Source organism: Cyprinodon tularosa, unplaced genomic scaffold (assembly GCF_016077235.1).
Source record: "Cyprinodon tularosa strain WSP-4 unplaced genomic scaffold, ASM1607723v1 ctg622, whole genome shotgun sequence".
Lineage (NCBI taxonomy): Eukaryota > Metazoa > Chordata > Actinopteri > Cyprinodontiformes > Cyprinodontidae > Cyprinodon > Cyprinodon tularosa.
Genome location: NW_024039366.1, coordinates 221,386 through 243,693, shown reverse-complemented (window position 1 = coordinate 243,693; position 22,308 = coordinate 221,386). Strand labels below are relative to the sequence as shown.

At 39.2% G+C, this 22,308-nt stretch overlaps 1 protein-coding gene across 1 annotated transcript; it reads left to right on the top strand.

Moving 5' to 3' along the window:
• The first annotated feature begins 220 nt into the window (after positions 1-220).
• LOC119798405 (cytochrome b561) lies at positions 221-20,692 on the top strand. The gene is made up of 6 exons (XM_038307865.1): positions 221-374; positions 8,196-8,409; positions 13,185-13,283; positions 13,363-13,466; positions 14,123-14,280; positions 20,476-20,692. Exons 2-6 carry the CDS (start codon positions 8,205-8,207, stop codon positions 20,666-20,668), a joined length of 759 nt encoding a protein of 252 aa, XP_038163793.1. The 5' UTR covers positions 221-374; positions 8,196-8,204; the 3' UTR covers positions 20,669-20,692.
• Positions 20,693-22,308: the final 1,616 nt, after the last annotated feature.

Sequence of the window (22,308 nt, the reverse complement as noted above, 5' to 3'; positions counted from 1 at the left end):
ATAAGCCATCAGCCCCCCTCCCTCACGTTCACTAAGCCTTTCTCCTTAAGTAACCCCTCCAAGTTAGATTTTTATGTATTTTTATTTCTTTGTTGATAACTTTTTACATTTTCAATACGTATTCAAAGTAGGGGTGGATTGTAAACAAGCTGTCAGTGGCGTTTTTCTACTATGACATCGTCTCCTAGTCACGTGGTTTGAGTTGGCCCCACCTCTAACTCTCCCAGCTCCGCGCGCTGACAGACAGACAGGAGGAAGACGGACCTGAGGCAGGAGACTTCCTCAACCCTGCGCTCCTCAGCAGCTTCTCCGGCGCACTTAGTCTCGTCTCCAAAAGAAAACCTACTTGGTTCCTCTTCATTCTGCCTTTAAAGGTGAGTTTTCATAGAACTGTCAACGTCACCCTAAAAGGTAGACTCTACAAGCCGCGGTGCTGATGACAGGTAACAGGTGTCATTAAACGCAACTGTATCCTGTATTTAATGCCGTTTCCCTAAGGAGCGCCAATATTGATGCTTTTCCTGTTCACCTTTTAGCCGAGCATAGCTTTAACTTAATCAAGACATTAGCAAAATAATAGGCTTTGCTGAGGTGTCACTAATGGATGCTCAGTTACCATAATAGCAAGGATAATTGGTTCTTTCCTGCTTATTTCACGGGTTCATGTAACTCTGTCAGCTGACCCTCCCTGTTATGCATTTTCAACCTCTGCAGCTGATGACCAGAATAAAAGATGGAGGGTTTGGTTATATACCTAAATTATAACACAAACTATTTATATTCTTGATATAAACTGCCCTTTAAACACTCTTAAAATCAACCAATACTTCCAGGTAAAGGTTAAAAAAACAAAACAAAAACAACCAAATCAGCTGTTGCATTTTGTTTTGTTTGCACGTGTATGCTGTGGATATAATTATAATGTGATATGAATAACTATAGCAGGATTAGACTCTATGGTTTCTAGGTTTTGATTCCAGCTGAGTCAGCAGAATAGGTGGTTTATTAAATAACCTCAGGTTCAGGTCTGGATTTTCAGCATCATTTTCTTCTTATAAGAGCAGGTTAGGTTACCAGTTTCAAGCTCAAGAACAAGAATCCATGATCCATGCCCTTAGAAAATGAGAAAATAAAAAGGATGGCGGCTCTGAATGAGAAACACAGTTACGTCATGGTTAACAGTTACGTCGTGGTTAACTAGAACTAATTTCTCAAATGGGTTATTCTTCTCCTGTATCAGAGATCTCCCTTCTATTTATTATGGTAGTGCTTAATGCTTAATCTCAGTCAATGGATTCCTGAGGAACAAAGACTTTGTTGACAATTTTCAATGTAGCTCGGTTGATGATGGTGTTTTTTCCATAACCAGTATCAATCCTCACAGAGTTTCTGCAGATGGTGCCAGTGCGGCTCTTATGTTCAAGAAATTAGTCTCCATGATTTTATTCAATAATGAAAATTCTTTACAATCTTCATAGAAAAATATTTACGACAAAATAATGAACATTGATTCCTTCATTATTCATTATAAGCAAAAATTTTATGATTTTGTCGATTTATAAGATCCCTGTTTTTGTGTACTATATAAACAATTTTTTTTTATTTTTATTTTGATGTAAGTTTTCCTGCTGCCAAAGCATCGACAGGTTAAGATCAATTAAAGTGATAGTTTTTCCTGAGGAATAAGGTCACAGTTTGTTATTGTTTGGCCTAAAGGTTATTTGCAGTTATGGTGGTTAAAGAGGTATAACTTTGTGTGAAAAAAACTCATATTGTGATAATTTAATTTAGTTTTTTATAGGGATGCACAATATTTTTCGAGACAATAAAATATTGTCCAATTTGGCTGAATTTTTATCAGCCCGATACGTAATTTTTTCGATAAAAAATAGCCAATAAATCAATTAAATTTGGTGCAATTTTATTCAAGCAGAGGAGTCCCAAAGTGTTTTTTTTCCCCGCACCTTACTAACAGGACCTAAGCGTGGCTCCTTCAATACCTGACAGTTAATTACCAGATATATCTTCACTAGTGCATGGCTGCAGGAAATAGGGATTCTGGGGGTGCTACAGCATCCCAAGTGGCAAGAGGGAGATAAAAAATGTATTAAAGGGGTCATAGAATGATTATATAGGGTATCTGGTGCTGGTCCTTACGGAAGAGGATTAGGTCCACTGGAAAAAAAAAAAAAATTAACCGATTTTTTTTATTTTATTTCAGTATAGTATGGGGAAAAAGTCAGAATTCTGACTTTTTTCTCAGAATTCTGACTTTAATCTCAGAATTCTGACTTTTTTTCTCAGAATTCTGACTTTAATCTCAGAATTCTGACTTTTTTCTCAGAATTCTGACTTTAATCTCAGAATTCTGACTTTTTTCTCAGAATTCTGAGATTAAGTCAGAATTCTGACTTTAATCTCAGAATTCTGACTTTTTTTCTCAGAATTCTGACTTTTTTTATTGTATTTATTTTTTATTGTATTTATTGATTTTTATTTAAAATTTAAAAATCAGTTTACTTTTTTTTTTTTTTTTGTGGCCCTAATCCTCTTCCGTAGGTCCTTTAGGGTTTTGAATAGGGTGTGTAACATTGGTTGGGCTGAAAATGGCATATTTGCTGTTCTATGAGCCCTAATGCAAGCCGTGTTAAAAGCCCCAGAATGAAACGTTTTCTTCCTTTTATGGTATAATCATGAATATTTAGATGAGCCGTGCGCTGATTGGTTGATTTACCACAAGCGAACCTGCGGAGCAAAGATGCATCATAGCAACAAGCACCCACTCACTGAAACATCGAAATTGTTGATATGGTAGGGAGACCAGAAGTCCTACATTGCTTACCTAAAAAAATGTCTGGGGGAAATTTCAAAATCGTCTGGTATTTTGGTCAACTACAGTGCAGCAAGTAGTTAAAACACACCGGGGACTCAAACTGAGCTGTCAGCTCAGCAACCAAACCGGACCCAGTGATGGTAGCCTGGACACCAGCAGGCCCATGCTTCCACCCGCCTGCCTTACCGGCCCCCAGCCCCCCCTCTCCCGGCTGAGGACGGGCTGCTCATGGCTCTCTGCTGAGGTCCGATCTAGACAGCGGCCCAGCATTCGACACCTCCTACCCGTATCCTCGTGGGTGACAAAAGTACAGGCCAGAACCAAATAAGGCAACATCCCAGAGTTTACGGCAATTCGGGGCTTCGTTTGGATTCACCTATTTCATGGTGGAGGTTTGAAATTTTAAGACTTGCAAAGAAAGGAGGTGTTTTTGGGGTTTGAACTTCTCTGTACGCCCATTTCAACCACTAAACTATTGTTATTCATCTATGACAGTGGAAACTCGGTTTTGCATTCTATGACCCCTTTGAAAATACTCTGCACAATTTATAAATTTCTTATGAATATTTTGGAAATTATTTTGACTTTTTTTTTATTTTACTATTGCGTGTATTTGGATTTTAATTTAATTATTCTGAGGCCTAATCAACACAAGTTTATGGGAGATACGTTGTCATGGCAATGTCAGGCAAGCTAGTGTCCCGCATGTGGCAGCAGGCTAGTAATTTACATAGACTAAAGACAAAAACGAGGAGGAAATGTGGGACAGAAACGCATTTCAGATTTGTCCGCTTTTGAGAGACTTTATCTCCACGAACCCCGGAGCGCACCGCAACATTTGGACACCTGTAACCAGGCAGGGCACCCTGCCTGTAGCTCAGAGTAAGAACATGGTGCCGTCACGCACTTTTATGTCTATTCCTGCAGTTTAACATAACCACAGTATTTTAGAGTCTCATTTTGATCTTGTGTTCTTTGTGTAATGGATGTGTAGAACTGTTCAATAATGTTTAAGTAGTGTAATAATATAATGATTTTCCTGGCGGTTCACGTAAAAAGAGCTAATAGATTAACGTGTGACATAACAACAAGTTCATGCTAGCTGACCAAATCTACGTTGTTAAAGTGTTGTTAGAGTGAAATTTAATTAATAGCGCATTTATTCACCTGGTTGCATGCAATGAAATGTATATGACAGTAAAGTAATGAATGTTAATCTGTTTGATTATTTATTTTTTATTGCGTTTTTACTGTATTATACCTATGAGCCTACAAGCTCATAGGTCTTTTCTCTAAAAAACTTACTCCCAGCGGCGGTTTTTTTCTCGGTTTGCAAAACCTGTTCAGCAAGAAATCTGAGAGGAGGAAAAAAGTATTCAGGTTTTAACACAACAAACCTAATAGCTCACCTCATGGTCATCGTGGCAAAGCAATATGGAAAGAGTACGAAGCAGCTGCGATGGCAGGTAGCGGTGCTAAGCCACGGTGCTAAGCCATCCCGAGCCATTGCTTTTTCTCAGACATATTGTGGTAGTCACAACACACATCCACAACTTGATCAATAAAATGGATTGCATGTAAGTTTTACCAGGGACAAATGGACATCAGATGTTATTCCGGTTAGCATATTAAGCTTAACGGCCCTGGTTGGATAGAGATTTTAACATGCAAAATGCAATGCTAATGCACAAGGCCTCATGCATTCAGGCAACGTTTTGTTTATTATTCATATTATTCACATAATTTTTGTTAAATACATGTGTTGTGTTGGTACATCTAATGTGTTGGTTGAAAATATTAGACTTTGCTCCACAAATACCTTTGCAGATTCAGATTCAGTGGTCGTTGATGGTCTAGTGGTCAGGATTCAGCACTCTTACTGCCAGGGCCTTGGTTTGATTCCCGGTCAAGGCAGCTACCTACTCTTACCCGGTGGTGTGAAAATTTAGGAAGGTGATGGCCTAGTGCTTGTGCTCTGAGAAGGTTGCAAGTACCCGGTTCGATCCCCACAGACTGCACTCTATGTCCCTGAACAAGACACTTAAGGAACACTGCCCCCCGGGTGTCGCACAATGGCAGCCCACTGCTCCCAAAGGGGATGAGTTAAATACAGAGGGGATTTTTCCATTGTGAGATCAATTGAATTCAATAATTATTATTATCACATTTTTTTTAGATGCCCTTTTTTCTTCAATTTTGCCTCCATGTTTTGTTACTGAGTGAATGCCAATGCATAAAGGTTTTATATTTGAAAAGTAATTAAGTTCATAAATACCTCTGCAGTTAAACCACTGTCAGTTCAATAACTGATTGTCTAGGAATGTTCTTTGTGTTTGAATTGAATTTTCTTTTGCTGTTGTTAATTACAGCAAAAGGCCACTGTTTTGTGCGATGACAGAAAAAAATAAACATTTGAAGAGCCAAAACCTCTTGATTTCTGTTAAAGATAAGTCAGAGCTACAAAATATATATATATTTTTTTGTTGCTGACTGTATCCACCACAAGCCCCAGATTATGCAAAGATTCTATTAAATATGAACTTATCGATATCGGACTTGAAATTGTTAATAGTTTTTTAATTATTTGATTCCTACTTTTTGCACATTGAAACATTTTGTCACAATGTGCAATCAGACTTTCTTATTTCGTCATGTTTTGTGTTTTATGTCATGTTATGTACAAAACTAGATCCCTCGATGAATTTAATGTTTCATACATGTAGATGTTTTTGTTCGAATTTTGTTCTCGGATATGTTAAATGCAGTTTTAAAATGTTTTCATTCAGCCAAAGAATTTGACAGTTCTGTGAGGAAGAATTGTAGAAATTCCTCATGTGTGTTTTTTGAGGAACAAATGAAAAATCTACACATCTTGCATGGAGAGAAGTCCAACTAACTTTCCTGCCTTTTTCTTTATCAGAAGAGTATGGGTCCCATTTAACGTGGTTTGAATAAAAAATTCTACGAATCATACTTGTTTTGCTTTAGATTCACATCTCTGCAGTCAGGAAATAGGAAACACCAGCTAATGCTCGTCTATGGCTTTTGATTCTGATGGCTTTTGGTTTTTTTATTGGAACACTCTTTAAATAAGCCTTCTTGGCCTCTGTTTTACTTCAACCATTACATGATTACATCCCCAGGTGTTCAGTAGCACTTAAGCTGAAACAATAAGACAGAAGGTAACAAGCCTTTCAAATTAATTCATTATCTTTCATATTTTATCCTTAAACTTAAATGTAGTTTTTACTAGGGGTGTAAAAAAAACTAATTTGTGATATATCGTGATTTTTGGCTGCTCAATGTGATATTGATCTTTAGGTTCCTAATATCGATTTGATTTAAAAAATGACCTAAAAACAATTAGGCAAAATGGGCCACCACTGCACTGCAACTCTAGTACAGTAGATAGCGCCGTGGAGCCCTTTTGCTGTGCAGCAACATTTCTGTAGTTGAAGCAGTCACAGTAGAAGTCATGGACTGACTCAGACCAGAAATAACATGGATACCAAAATAACTGAATGATCAATACCTTCTGATGAACATATACAGAACTTTTTTTGTCTTTACAGTAGGAGTCATTCAAAATTTCCTCACTTTCCCTGATGGGCCCTTGGCTGGTCCTCAGCTGGTCCCATAAAAGTCCTTTTTAAACATCAGTCTTTGTAATAAAATATTCTTTCTGTCATCATTTGTGGACATTACGCTCTAAAGAGAAGCATCATCTGGTCAGACCCTGTAAGTCAGTGAAAGGGTTTGACTTGGAAGGGCCATTTTGATTAGCCTGGGTGCCAGTCCGAACTTAGTCCCCCCCACAAGGTTTGAGTTCGGGGAAGTTCGGTCTGGCTCTGCTCCATAGTAGCGCGAGTATTATCGCCCACTGTCAGGCGATCCAATCAAATTGTCAGGGCGGGCTTTATACGATGATGGACAGATGATCAAGAGTAACGTAATCAACCACGTGACCAAAGCGCGCTTGGGTGACAACAATAATGGCTGCCGCTGGAGAGTTTGGGTGAGTAGATTCTGCTATTAGGTCTGTTCTAGAAGATATCGACGGCAAATTAGTTTTAAAAGAGGAACAGAGAAACGCGATCAAGGCTCATCTTCTTATTCTAGGCGTAAAACTGCACGCTTTGATTTTTGTGGACAACTACTGTATGCCTCGCTTAACATACGTCACGCACTCCGTTGCTCTTATTGGTTGTAGATATATCCAATTGAGTGCAGAGGCATTTTTTTTCCTGGTTCGTTCGAAACACGCCCCATAATCACAGCTCTATGGAGCAGTATCAGACTCATATTCTGACTAGAATTGAGTCGGACTACGTCAGGCTACATTTTGATTGGCTGGTGCTGTACATTTTGATAGCTGGATAAAATCTCGCTCTATGTTGTGATATTGAAATATTGTGATAATATCGTATTGCGACCAAAGTGCAGTGACACGTATTGCATCACTGCACACATGCCAATACTAAAAAAAACAGTTGAAGGAAGTGGAATGAGAATGATCTAAATGCTCATTCTTCTACGTTTCTATTTCTGTTTTAAGTCTGAGGAATGTATTCAACAGCAGTAATGACTTTCTTTCTCTTTACTTCCAAAAGGACAACCTGGAAATTACACAATTGATTGTTTAGGCCTCTTAGTTGCTTCTCTGATTTGACCTCTCCTTTCCTGGCCTGTTAGTTTAGGTGGATGGCTATTACCTTACTTTCCATTTTCACAGGCGTTTATATTAACATGTCTATACAAATTTTAAAGGCTGGGATGTTTTATTATACTTTAAACTTCTCCACATAAACATTCCTGACCTGTCTGCCGCGTTCCTTGGTTTCTATCATGTTTATCGACTAATGTTCTGATAAACCATAAATTTTAATTTATCTTTATAGGGCCTATGAGATACTTACAGTTCAATTAAATCATGCAAACAGATTAATTAAAAGTTATCTAAGAAAACCCAGCTGATTGCATCCCACAAATATGCATGCAGCGACAGTGAGGAGAAAAAACAGATTAAGTATTTAAGTAAATCTGGTTCTACTAATTTACTAAGGGGCTCTAAACACAAACCCCCATCACACTTCTTTGAGTTTTATTTTAAAAACAAAAAAGAACCACCGTGCTTCATTTGTTTTCTATTTTCTTCCTTCTTCCAAATTATTAAATGATTGACCTAAATGACCTAAAAAATAGTTGGGAGTTTGTTGTAGCTACATTTGAAGAAGTTTAAGGGGTAAAGATATCTTTATAGTATTCTGTGTCATGTTTCATAGGAATTATTTGTTCAAAAAAACAATTTTTTGAGCATTTAGTTAAATTTCTTAATGTTAATTAACTTTTTTGATTGTTTCAGACTCAGACTATGGAGGATTCAAGCCCTCGCCGTGGTGGCTCTGTGTTTGCGGGGCTGGTGGGAGCATCGCAGGTACTCGGACTGGTGTCTGTTGTTTTGACCGGCGTGTGGATGGGTCACTACAGAGGTGGCTTTGCCTGGGATGGTTCAGCTCAGGAGTTCAACTTGCACCCTCTTTGCATGGTGCTGGGCCTAATCTTCCTGCATGGTGATGGTGGGTCCACACAAAGTCTGCATCACTGTTAAGTCAACAATAAAGAAATGTACAGATGTGTTGTATCCTTATCCACACAAGAGACATCTCTTCAAACAACAGGGACTCCTCATGTGATTTATTGAAGGAATAGTTAGATTATAAAGCAATTGGGGTCAATGATTTGACTTGATTTTCAGTACTAATTTAGCACAACCCGACCATCTAACTATTAGATATATTTGCAAGAAAAAAATATTTATTATTTCTAAATTACTGCTTTCATGGCTGAAATTGTAAATAAGTAAGAAGGGTAATTCAAATCTGATTAGCGATTTTGTTTTCTGCTGTGTTTGTGTGTTATAAATGCAGGGGTGGATGCCTTGGCCTCAAGCTACTCTTTTGCTGACCCATTGCATTAGGGAAACAAAAACCAGATGCATGTAATTCCCATCCTTATCCAGCAAGTTAGATCTTTTACTGAAAAAGAGACTAAAGACTGTTGGGTTAATATGTCAACTGTTGGTCAATCATAAAATTAGATAGTGTGTCAGGAAGAAAATAAAAGCCAAGAAAGGAAGACAGTAAACGCGTGTATAGAACCACTTTAGTCAGATGAGCACAAATGTTATACTTTTACCTCATTTAAAAGATGTTTCGTGGTGGAAAACTGAGACCAAACCTTCAGGGTTGGTGAGGAACCTCAGACAACGGTTATGTTCACATTATAGAGTAATATATTTAAAACATATCTTAAGAAATGATAAAGTAAAATCCTGAGTCAAAAGACACTCTGCCCTTTATCTATCCAAAATGAATGTCAGTGAATTTATTTAGTCACTTTCTCCGTATGCGATAAGATTTTTAAGAGGAATTTTATTGAATAATGTGTAATGTTGCTAAACAGGCAATTGTCATTACACTTTTGTAAACTGGAACGTATGTTTCAGGTCATTTTACCTCAATAAGATGTTAATCTTAGTGCCCAGCCTTTTAATAAATTATTAAAGCAGTGAAATATTTTGGTTACGGTATTCTCTTTGTAATGCTTGTTTTTTCACAATGTCTTCAAAAAGTATTTTCCAAACTCTTAAGTATAAGGTTTGGATATCTCTACTTTACTGGAGTAATTATTTTTGGAAATCTTTTTACTTCTACTCCTTACATTTTAAAAATAGACTCTTTAGTTTTTTTTTTCACTCAAGCTCATTTTCTTTATAACTTTTGGTATTTGAAAACAAAAACTCTAAACAATTTGTTTCACCCAGACATTTATTTTCTTTGTGGTTAGACTCGGCGTTGCACCAATTTGTTGCTTCCACATACCAAAATAAATAGGTGTAAAACTGTCACCATTAGTTATAAAACTAAGAAAATGAAGTATCAGGAAGTTGTCCTCCATAATTGTGGAAAATGTTCATTTAATAAGGTAGTGCAGTAACCAGTTTAAAGCGTCTCCCCTTAACATTTTTTTCCTGCATTCCTTTTAGTTTTATACTTTAAGTAGCTTTAAAAACGCTATTTTTACACTTTTACTTGAGTAAAAAGCTTAAGTTGATGCTCAAGCTTCTACAAACGTGTTTTTATACAGGAGGATTTATACTTCTACTTAAGTTCTTTTCACACCTCTATTCTAAGAGAATACTGAATGTAGTTGATAACTCAAAGTGTACACTGCAACAGATCCAGATTCTGTGTTTTTACTCATAAGAGACGCACGATTAATAATCTTTTTCACTGGTTTGGTGTCTGTAGCCTTTGGCAGTTTCAGCAATGAGGATAACAGCATTAGTCCAACTGGTGCAGTCCAAATTGCATTAGGGTCATAAAGGAAAAGGTCAATTAGACATTAGATGGTGACTGTAATTGTGAGGCTGATGTCAGATGGAAAACCCTCCAGGGGAGCCTCTTCGCCGTTTAGAAACAGAAATTGAGGGTAATGTAGTTATATTTCTAAGCATACAACTCTAACCACCATTTCCCTTCTTCTTGTTAGAAAAAAATCATATCTCATGTTACAAGCTGTATTTTTAATAAGCTAAATATAAAAAAACCTCTAAATAAAATAAAGTTTTAGCTCTTCAGTCCTTTATGTTTAATTATGATAACAAAAAGAGTATTTTATTTCTTTGATAATCATGTATTTGTTTGCAACACAATATTAATAACATTGTTGCCATGACAAACTTTTTTGGTCTCACTGTTCAGAGTGATCATTTAACTTAAATTTACCTTTAATTTTTCTTGTTTCTTTTTGAATAAAACCAGCACAAGCTAAGTATTTAGCAGAAATAAGTCTTTCAGGCCCAATAGGCTCCCTGCTATTTAAACATGTTATTTATAATCTAGTATTAATCGTTGTTTTACCGATTAATTTAAGTATATTGATTTCACTATATTAGTAACTTTACTGTGTTTCATAACCTAAAAAAATATGTAGTCATATAACTATTAAATCATACATTTTTAGTTTTAGTGTTGAATACAGATACAAAGTATTGACCAATTAAAAAGATGGACAGCTTAATCCAGGGGGAAATGTTCTCTCTGAGGCCTCCTTTCAGTTATTTAGAACATGCAGAATTTCAGCTGTAAATTTGACTGATTCCATGTAGCACTTTGCTAATTGTCCATTCCTTTCTGTTCAAAACATATTCATCTACCAATATGCAGATTAGAAACTTGTGGTTTAAGGTTTGTTGCCTGGAAGCACACTGTCAGGTGGTTTGGGGAGTAAACTGTGGAAAGAAAGAAAGCAGTGTGTGGTGTCACAAGGGAGAAATGATTACATTGTCTTTTTGGGGATTTATGTCCTATTAAAGGAAAAGTCTGGCCAACAAGGAATGATCAATGGATCGATATCTATAACTAAAACTATTAAGTTTGCAGTAATTTAATGAATTTAGTGTTAAAAGAATGAAAAAAAAAATGAAAGCAATAATTTTCTTTGCGATCACTGAGACTGGGAGCGGCCATTTTTGCTCAAATATAGTAACCCCTCCCTCCTGCCATCTTCCGGCAGTGAAGTTACGGTTCGGTAAACCTAGCACCATTCTCCCCACTTTACAAGCAAAATCAATGGGAACTATCAGATACATCTGCAATCAACAATTATTAAAGATTTCCAGAGGAAATTCACCATTGAAATTCACCAGAGCTATAGTGAAACTGACAATGCCCACGTGCATGGCAGCTGGATGCTGGAATACATCGGGTAAAAGTGGAAACAATGACATTTGTTATTTCACCTTTCTAAATCCTGATCCTCCACGGACGGGTTGGTCGTTGGATTCCCAACTTGAAGAGGGAGGATTTGCCATCGAACTTCTGGCCAGAGAAAAAACACGTAATATGTAGCCAACATTTGGAAGAAGAATGTTTTCAAGATGACTTGGATAATAGCGCGTTGTGACAAACACCAGATACAGCACTGGGACTTGATCAACAGCCGATACCGCACAGTGACGTCACAAACCACTAGGTGGCAGTAGTGTTCTTTGACAAACATGGATGCCTCCACATCCATGTAAATCACATTCAAATGAAAATTACTCTTAATTAAAAAACGTACCATTTATTGAACAGTATGTAATAATTTCATATTTACAGTACTTTCAGAAGTTTGAATTGTGAATATGACCAGACTATTCCTTCAAAGGAATTTTTCCTCCTCCCAATTCTGTCAGAGAAAAGTGGGAAAATAGCTCCTTTAAAGCTCCTTAACTGCATTACAATGCTCCCACTTGATTTTACAATAAACTTAAGTTTTACTATCAGAGTTGTTTCCATCTGAGCAAACTCCTCCTGTCTCTCTCTGAGCTTCTGGTTCTGCTCCTCAACCTTCTTCTGTGGAGAAAAGATGAAACAAAGAAGAGATAAAAGGGAGACAATGATAAAACGTCTTTAGTATGCTTCATCACCTGCAAAGAGATGTAAACAGCACAACCAACGGTTATAGTATGAGATACGTTAAAGTAGCACTTGATACTATCACTGAAGTATAAGTAGTATTGTTTAATGTGACATGTATATTGTGTTAGCTGAATATAAGAATATGGGCTTTCTGTATGAAAATGAATCTCTAAGTACCTGTTAACCAAGTACTTGTAGTTGTTTGTGAGAGTGCATTTGTGCATGTAAATGTAAAGGAATAACGCTCAATAGTGGATGTGAAGAGCAAAAGACTCGCCCGACCCCCAGAGCACCGAGGCAAGCACCGGGGGACCCAAAACCCCAGATGCCAAAAGGGATCCTCAGAGCAAAGGTGCCCGGGAGGGGCCAACTCAGAAAATCCACCCCCACCAAGGAAAGAGGAGAGACAGCCCCAAGGAAATCCCCCTGCCACCGCAATGCCCAAGCCCCAAGGAGCCGCAGGGACGACCGCCGTCAGCCAGCGAAGTGGAACACAGCAATGCTGATTCAGGGAACTATGATCACTCCCCCGAAACTGTTTATTAACGCCTAAATTAACTTAAAATGACGAAACCTGCTGGCAAAATATGTCTATATAAATAAACTTAATTGAATTTAAATGTTGCAGGCTTGAAAAGCCACATCTTACTTTTGTTCAATTTCATTATTCATACTCTTATCAGATTCAAGTTATTTCTGTGACTACTGCAGGTTTTTCTTTAATGAAACGAAACAGTTTTATCCTTGTGTATATACCTCATTGCAACATGCCCAATGCTAATTGTAGTTTAAATACATATATTAGCAAGTCTGGTGACTTTTCAAAAGTGATTTTTCTTAATATGATATTGTTAAAGCTGATTAAAACTTGTCTTTCTCTTTAGCCATATTAGTTTACAGAGTTTTTCGCAATGAAGCAAAGAAACATGTGAAGCTGCTTCATGGCATTATTCATCTGCTTGCCCTCATCATCAGCATCGTAGGTGAGAGTCTTTTTATCAAACTTTAACATCCAAACTGTTACTTTACTTTTTGGTTACTTAAAGCTATTTGTGTGTGCAGGGATTGTCGCTGTGTTTGACTTCCACAGAGCAGCTAAGATCCCAGACATGTACTCTCTGCACAGCTGGTGTGGCATGGCCACGGTAATTCTGTTCTGCTTACAGGTATATACACACACACACATAAGATATATAGCCTTATTGTGACCCATATCCTGCACCTAAACATCACAGGTTCATCTCTAACCTAAACTCAATCCAAACCTTAGTTATAAACCTAACACCTAACCCTAAAAGAGTGTTTATACAAAAGTAGGTCCTCACAATATCCTGTGATTTGTGAAAAATGGTCAAGAAAAAGTAAGAATTACATGCAATTTAATTACATGTAAATTTGGCCCATTTCCAGAGTCAATAGACTTTAAAGACCATTTATTTTATTTCTTCCAGTTCAGTGATAAGTTACTTTTCATTGGTCTGTCACATAAAGTTTTAATAAAGGCGTTGACGTTTACATGGGCCGGTTTGCAACGGTACACAGTACCATGACATGATCATTGAAGGTTGAATTTTGCCCAGGTTTAAGGTCCCCTCCCTGAGAATATGTTAACACATAATGAATCCTACCACACAGGGCAATGCATGATATGATCAGCCATTTTCATCCAACATGTCTTCATCTTTTCAACCTTTTCTTTTTAAAGCTGAACACGGGATAATTTTTCATTCATTCTAAAAAGTTAATTGTTCAAAAGGTTTATCAATACTTTGTAATGCATTTAAAATGAAGCAAACTTATCATTTGTCTTTGTTTTCCCCAGTGGGTGTTAGGTTTGATGTTCTTCCTGTTTCCTGTTGCATCATCATGGTTACGAGCCACATACCTCCCTATCCATGTGTTCTCGGGCCTGACTCTGTTGGTCATGGCTATTGGGACGAGTCTGCTTGGTATCACAGAGAAACTCCTCTTCAGCATAACGTATGTGTCTGATTGTCTGTTATTGTGTGTGCAGAGAAAGAGTGTGTAAAAAAAAGGTCTTAAAGAATAGGAGAATAAGGGAAACTATTTTATAAAGACTAGGTAGTTAAGGACAACATTTTGAACAAAAACCAAATTGCTCTATAAGCAACCAAAAATTAGACTTAGAGACTTAGTAAGATTTATTTTGTCATTTTGTATACACAAAAGAAATTTCATTTAAAACAGCGCTAGATAATTTCATTTTCTAAGGTGCAGCCTTGAAAATAGTAATAAATACAGAAAAAATAGTAATATAAACATATGACTGTAAATTTACAGTTCTAACATTTAATTTTTTTATTTTAATAAATAAAATAACCCATTTTACACAACATTCAGCAGTCTAATGGCAGTGGGGAAGAAACTCATTTATGATGTTACGGGCTTGAGACACGCAGCGCTGGGAAGAAATGTCTTTAATGGAGGGAAGAGGAGCCCCCATGATCCTCTCTGCTGTTCTCAGCTCTCTTCTCACCTTCTTCCAGTCTGCGGCGCTGCAGCCTCCACACCACACAGTGAGACAGCTGGTCAGAACGCTCTCTATGGTGGTGAGGATGGGTGGGGGCAGGTGGGTTCTCTGCATCCTCCGCAAGAAGTTCATGCGGTTTTGTGCCCTTTTGATCAGTGAAATGGTGTTAACATGCCTGGTGAGGTTGTCTGTGATGTGCACCCCCAGGAATTTGGTGCTGTTGACCACCTCTACAGCTGAGCTGTTGATGAACAGTGGAACATGGTTAGGCCATTTCTTCTTGAAGTCCAAGATGATCTCCTTGGTCTTCCCCACATTGAGGATCAGGCTGTTATCTTTGCACCAGTCCATCAGCTGCTCCACCTCCTCTCTGTAGTCCTGGTCATTGTCGTCTCTGATGAGGCCTCACCACTGTGGTGTCGTCTGCAAACTTCACCATGTGATTGGTGGTGAACCTGGGGACGCAGTCATGTGTCATCAGGGTGAACAGCAGGGGGCTCAGGATGCAGCCCTGAGGGGAGCCTGTGCTTAGGGTGATGACATCAGAGGTGTTCTGTTTGACCCGGACTAACTGAGGTCTCTTGGTGAGGAAGTCTAGCAGCTAATTTTGAAGGGTTGTTATGAATCCCAGCTGTTCCCGTTTGCCCATCAGAAGCTGTGGGATGATGGTGTTGAAAGCTGAACTGAAGTCCAGGAACAGCATCCGCACATGAATGTTCTTCTCCGCCAGGTGTGCCAGGCTCAGGTGGAGCGCAGCAGAGATGGCGTCCTCAGTGGAGCGGATCCGTCGGTAGGTGAACTGGAGACGATGTGTTCTTTGAGCAGCCTTTCGAAGCACTTCATCCTGATTGTAGTCAGAGCGACAGGCCGCTAATCATTGAGTGAGGTGACCTGAGGCTTCTTTGGGATCGGAATAATGGTGGCAGACTTGAAGCATGCTGGCACTACGGATTGGTCGAGCGAGATCTTAAAGATGTCTGTGAGGACACCAGCCAGCTGATCTGCACTCTCCTTATACACCCGCCCAGGCATGTTATCAGGCCCTGCGGCCTTCGTTGGGTTTACTCTCCTCAGGGGGGGGGTGGGGTGGGGGGGGGTTGTATTGTAGTCTGTGATCATCCGAATGCCTTTCCACATCCTCCTTGTGTTGCTGTCGTTGTGGAAAAGATCCTGGATCTTCTGGCTGTGGTTTTGCTTCGCTGATCTGATGGCACTGGTACGCGCTGTTCTCAGTGCCTTTTTATCACCAGCGTTGAAAGCTGAGTTCCGTGCTTTTAGCGATTTCCGAACCTCTCCATTTATCCAGGGTGGTTGGTTGGCCCGGGTTTTGATGTTCTTTTTGATGCTGACGTCCTCAAGGCATTTGTTGATGTAGGCTGACGCAGTCATGGCATACTCATCAATATTTAATAAGTTGTCATACGTTGCTGCAGCCTTGAAGATGTTCCAGTCAGAGCATTTAAAACAGTATTGGAGTATTTCCATGGCGCCCTCAGACCACACTCGGACCTCTTTTACTGTCGGTTTAGCTCTGATCAGCTGGGGCTTATATGCAGGGATAAGCATGACTGAGAAATAATCTGATGACCCAAGGTGGGGGTGGGGGGGCTTCTCTGAATGCATCTTTGATGTTAGAGTAAAACAGGTCTAAAATGTTTTCACCCCGAGTTGCAAAGTCCACATGTTGGTAAAAATGAAGGAGAACAGTCTTCAAGTTAGCCTGATTAAAATCCCCAGCAGTGATGAAAACACCCTCTGTGTGCAGATTGGAGCTCAGAGATAGCCTGGTATAGAGTCTTCATGGCCTGTTTAATGTTAGCACTGGGGGACACATAAACAGCAGTGATGCTAACCACACTGAACTCTCTGGGCAGGTGGAACGGTCTGCAGTTAACAGTGAGAAACTTGATGTCTGGAGAGCAGAAGCTGGCGACCGATCTAGCTTTTTTACACCAGCTGTTGCTGATGTGAACACAGAGCCCATTTCCCCGAGTCTTACTGCTTGGTTCTTTGTTCCTATCGGCGCATTATAGCGTTAGCGCCTCCAGGTTTATAGCATTGTCCAGCATTGCTGGATGCAGCTATGAGTCCTTCAGAATGATGGCACAGCAGATACTAATCTCCTTCTTTGATGAGAGTTCCAGTCGAAGATTATCCATTTTGTTTTCCAGCAAGTGGACGTTCGAGAGCAGGATTGATGGAAGCAGAGGTCTGTGAGGATTTCTCTTTAGCTTCGCAGTTAGCCCCCCTCTGTAGCCCCGCTTCCTCCGTCTCGTGCATCTCTTCCTTCATTCGCTCTTTTATCTGAATCCCTCTCACCAGAGCTGCTCCATGTTTATCGAATGTAAAAAGATTTGTTTCGGCTTGTAAGATCAGAAGCGACTGCCGCAGTGTGTTGACATCTGTATGTTGAGTTTAATGTTATTACATAAATTAGAGGGGTCCATCTTCACGAGTCGTTTTCCACAATGGCAGTCATACAGACAAAACAAGCCGGTAAGGTACAAATAGGGAATACGCACAGTTTAGAGCAGATGTAGATTTGAATAATCAGAGGCCTCCTGTCTGCTGCCACCTACAACTTGGGAGAGTTGCAGCAGAGTGTCTGCGGAGGGGCGGAGAACGTCTCTGCCTTCACTGTGACACACACGCAGACAACCTGGTTTCAAATGAAATCAGTCTTCATTCACACTACATATAGATGTACTTTTGCCATCTTCTGGACGATTTTGGTATTGGATTTTCAAAAGTCAAATTTAGTCTTCAATCATTCATGCAATCTCTGATCCCATGCCCCCACACCATCCTGACATTGCTTGAAAATACACACATTTTACCCTGGGAACAGAGCTTCCATCATGAAGCCTACATTAATCCCATATTTCACCATTGTTATCACAAACAGTAAAACAAAACAAAATAGCCCAAACAAAGAAGCAGACACAAATTAGGGCAAAAAAAGCAAAGCAAAGTAGAAAAAGTTAATGAATTAAGAGACATTGCGAAAAACTTTAGCTGCCTTTCGGAGTTCTGAGGTTTCAGTTATAGTTGCGCTTTAAATCGTTCCATTGTTATACTTAATATTTTGCATCCAATAATCCATGTTAGGAGGTTCAGGCTTCATCCAGTGGGTGGTGATCATTTTCCTGCCTTTCAATTAGAAGAATATGTAGCAAAGTCTTGTGAAGTTGTCAGGGAACACTAGCCTAGTAAACTAGCCCCACCCATTAGCAGCCAAAAATTTTTTTGCCTGCGAATGGTCTAGCCTCCATCAATGCCCCAAGTCCTAGAACTGGTGGCCAATCAAAAAGGTAAAAAGCTAATTGAAAAGTTAAAAAGTCAATAAGTGAAGTTAACAATTATATTTAGTTTAAAATGTAAGTGTAAGTGTGTAAACTGATCAGGAGGGCCGATGATGTAGGGGAGCACTCTGACCACCGTGGCAGAGGAGGATGCTGTCCAGGCTTCAGTCCATCTTAGACAATGACTCACATCCTCTCCAAGACACACTGGTCCAGCAGACGAGCTCCTTCAGCAGAAGACTCATCCTACCCAGATGCACCACAGAGCGCCACAAGAAATTATTCCTACCTGTGGTCATCAATCTCTACAACGCCTCCCTCAAGCTATTCAGACGTATATATATATATATATATATATATATATATATATATATATATATATATATATATATATATATATATATATATATATATAGATATATATATATATATATCTATATATATATATATTTGTATCTGGAGCGTGTAACTAAAGTAATTTCCCTCTGAGATTGTTAAAGTATTTCTGATAAGTTCCAGTATCAACATTAATGCCTCTAAGGTTATGTTGTACCTGTCTTTCTTTCAATCTCAGTGTTTTTCATGAATTTATCATAGAAGCACTTTGGTTATTTTTCTTAATATATTCGTGCAAGTTCACATTTCTTGTTATTACATTGACACTCATTTTTGCCATCAAAATAACCATATTTTTTTAATGTTACAAAGGTAATAAAGTCTTGTCCTGGTTTCCAATTATGCTATTGGCTTGAAATTTTGATTTTCAAAGTATTTCACTGAGTGCCCTATAAGTGGGGTTTGAAAAAAAACTTTCAGTACACTCTCCACAAAAACGTCCACTTCCAGTCAAACTCTCTCCAATGCTGACTACCAGTTCCCTTGTGACAGGAAGTGCAGATGTTCTCCCATGTTTCTTCCTTTAGAACCGCGGTTCTCAAAGTGTGTGGCACGACCCACTGGTGGGGAATTGAGACGTGACAGGTGGGGCGCGCCAAGTTCCGGTGTGTGTGTGTGTGTGTTGTGTGACTATAAATGTAGAACGTGTGAGAGCAAACTGTCCTTATAGCTGCATGTTGCCGCTTTTTAGACCAATCAAACCCACAAAGTAATCATTAATAGCCTACATGCAGTCTAATTAAAAGAACATTAGATATGAGAAAAATTTCACCTGGAACTGAAGTGCCAAAATAATGATTGACGTGACGTCGGCATATTATTTGTAACGGAATAAACTTTCGCGCCCCAGTGTTGCCAACTCAGCGACTTTGTCGCTATATTTTAGACCCCTCCAGCGACTCTTTTTTTAAAAAAGGGACTAGCGACAAATTAGCGACTTTTGGAGACTCTTACGTGAAAGCACGTATCGTTCCTTTTCTTGTCCTCCAGCGGCAGGTGCTGCCGTGGGGCGCCTCCTCCGTCCCAACCCCGTTCTCCCCCGCTATCGCAGGAGTCCCTCTCAGCGCTGCAGAGACACAGCATGTTTACCCTCAGCGTCCAGACTGCAAATAAAGCGCACATGCGCCGGGATTGACGGCGCAGGTTGATCATAAGTAACTGAATTTGAAATATTTTTTCTTAAATAAATAGGACCAGTTTATTGAAATGACGTCTGACTCCACCCTGAGGCTCAGGTTTAATGCTCAGACTAATAGTGAATTCTGGTTTGGAGTGGAGAGGGAGTATCCACTCATCGGGCAGAGAGCTGTGTGCATTCTTCTTCCCTTTGCCACATCATATCTCTGTGAGATGGGCTTTTCAACTGTTGCTTCACTGAAAACAAAATAGAGATCTCAGCTGAACATTGAGCATGACTTGAGAGTGGCAGTATCAAGCCTGCAACCCCGTTTTGAGAAACTGTGCAATGCAAAACAGGCTCATTGCAGCCACTAATGCAGGGATAAATAGACCTGTATTGCCAGATGGATTTCACTTCTTTTCTTTTATTAACAGATTGCAGAGTGGCACTTTAATTTTTTCTATCTTTGAGCTTGATACAAATTTTGACACAGCTGCATTTTTATTTTCTTTATTTTTGAGCTTGCTGTTATTTGATGTAGATGGTTTGTATTTAGATACTACTTGTTACTTCAATAAAATTGGAAAATTTTAAGATTGTTGCATATTTCATTAGCATTGTGTTGGGGCGATGGGGACAGGCGGGGCTTGAAAATTCCCCCTTGTCCAAAGTGGGGAATGACAGAAAAAGTTTGAGAACCACTGCTTTAGAATAACATCCAATTCTGTCTCCCATTAATATTTAATATGAGAGTCATCTGATATGTCCATTTTTAGTTTTTTATATTACCTTTTCTACTTTAAATGTACTGTTAATGTGATTTATTTTTGTAGGCTTGTCATCTGTATTTTTGCTTTTCTTCTTAGGTCAACCTACTCTCAGTTCGCCCCAGAGGGGATCCTAGCTAACATCTTGGGGATCCTGCTGGTGTCCTATGGAGTTGCTCTGGTTTACTTGATAACCAAGGATGAGTACAGACGCCCCCCAAACCCAGAAGAAGAGGCGCTGTCTGTCCACTTTAAGAACCTGACTGAGGGTGGGGAACCAACAAGCCCCTGAAGCTGTGACTGCAGGAGCTGCCATATACAGGTGCTGGTCATAAAATTAGAATATCATGAAAAAGTAGATTGATTTCAGTAATTCCATTTAAAAAGTGAAACTTGTATATTATATTCATACATTACATACAAACTCATATATTTCAGATGTTTATTTTGTTTAATTTTGATGATTACAAATGACAACAAATGAAAATCTCAAATTCATCATATCAGAAAATTAGAATATTACTGAAGACCAATAAAAACAAAGGATTTATAGAAATGTTGGCCAACTGAAAAGTATGAACATGAAAAGTATGAGCATGTACAGCACTCAGTATTTAGTTGGGCCTCCTTTGGCCTGTATTACTGCAGCAATGCGGCGTGGCATGGAGTCGATCAGTCTGTGGCACTGCTCAGGTGTTATGATAGCCCAGGTTGCTCTAATAGTGGCTTTTAGCTCTTCTGAATTGTTGGGTCTGGTGTATTGCATCTTCTTCTTCACAATACCCCATAGATTTTCTATGGGGTTAAGGTCAGGAGAGTTTGCTGGCCAATTAAGAACAGGGATACCATGGTCCTTCAACCAGGTACTGGTAGCTTTGGCACTGTGTGCAGGTGCCAAGTCCTGTTGGAAAATGAAATCTGCATCTCCAAAAAGTTGGTCAGCTGCAGGAAGCATGAAGTGCTCTAAAACTTCCTGGTATGTGGCTGCGTTGACCCTGGACCTCAGAAAACACAATGGACCAACACCAGCAGATGACATGGCACCCCAAACCATCACTGACTGTGGAAACTTTACACTGGACTTCAAGCAACGTGGATGAAGTGCCTCTCTTCTTTTCCTCCAGACTCTGGGACCTTGATTTCCAAAGGAAATGCAAAATTTACTTTCATCAGAGAACATGACTTTGGACCACTCACCAGCAGTCCAGTCCTGTTTCTCTTTAGACGCTTCTGACGCTGTCTGTGGTTCAAGAGTGGCTTGACACAAGGAATGCGACAGCAGAAACCCATGTCTTTCATACGTCTGTGTGTGGTGGTTCTTGAAGCACTCACTCCAGCTGCAGTCCACTCTTTGTGAATCTCCCCCACATTTTTGAATGGGTTTTGTTTCACAATCCTCTCCAGGGTGCGGTTATCTCTCTTGCTTGTACACTTTTTTCGACCACATCTTTTCCTTCCCTTCGCCTCTCTATTAATGTGCTTGGACACTGAGCTCTGTGAACAGCCAGCCTCTTTAGCGATGACCTTTTGTGTCTTGCCCTCCTTGTGCAAGGTGTCGATGGTCGTCTTTTGGACAACTGTCAAGTCAGCAGTCTTCCCCATGATTGTGTAGCCTATAGAACTAGACTGAAAGACCATTTAAAGGCTTTTGCAGGTGGTTTGAGTTAATTAGCTGATTAGAGTGTGGCACCAGGGGCCATCAATTTTGAACCTTTTCACAATATTCTAATTTTCTGATATGATGAATTTGAGATTTTCATTTGTTGTCATTTGTAATCATCAAAATTAAACAAAATAAACATCTGAAATATATGAGTTTGTATGTAATGTATGAATATAATATACAAGTTTCACTTTTTAAATGGAATTACTGAAATCAATCTACTTTTTCATGATATTCTAATTTTATGACCAGCACCTGTATATAAAGAG

Excerpts from the sequence above, each read along its gene's own strand:
- LOC119798405 (XM_038307865.1), top strand. The coding sequence starts at position 8,205 with ATGGAGGATTCAAGCCCTCGCCGTGGTGGCTCTGTGTTTGCGGGGCTG. Across the intron at positions 8,410-13,184 it reads AATCTTCCTGCATGGTGATG|CCATATTAGTTTACAGAGTT; the intron begins GTGGGTCCACAC and ends CTTTCTCTTTAG. Across the intron at positions 13,284-13,362 it reads CCTCATCATCAGCATCGTAG|GGATTGTCGCTGTGTTTGAC; the intron begins GTGAGAGTCTTT and ends TTGTGTGTGCAG.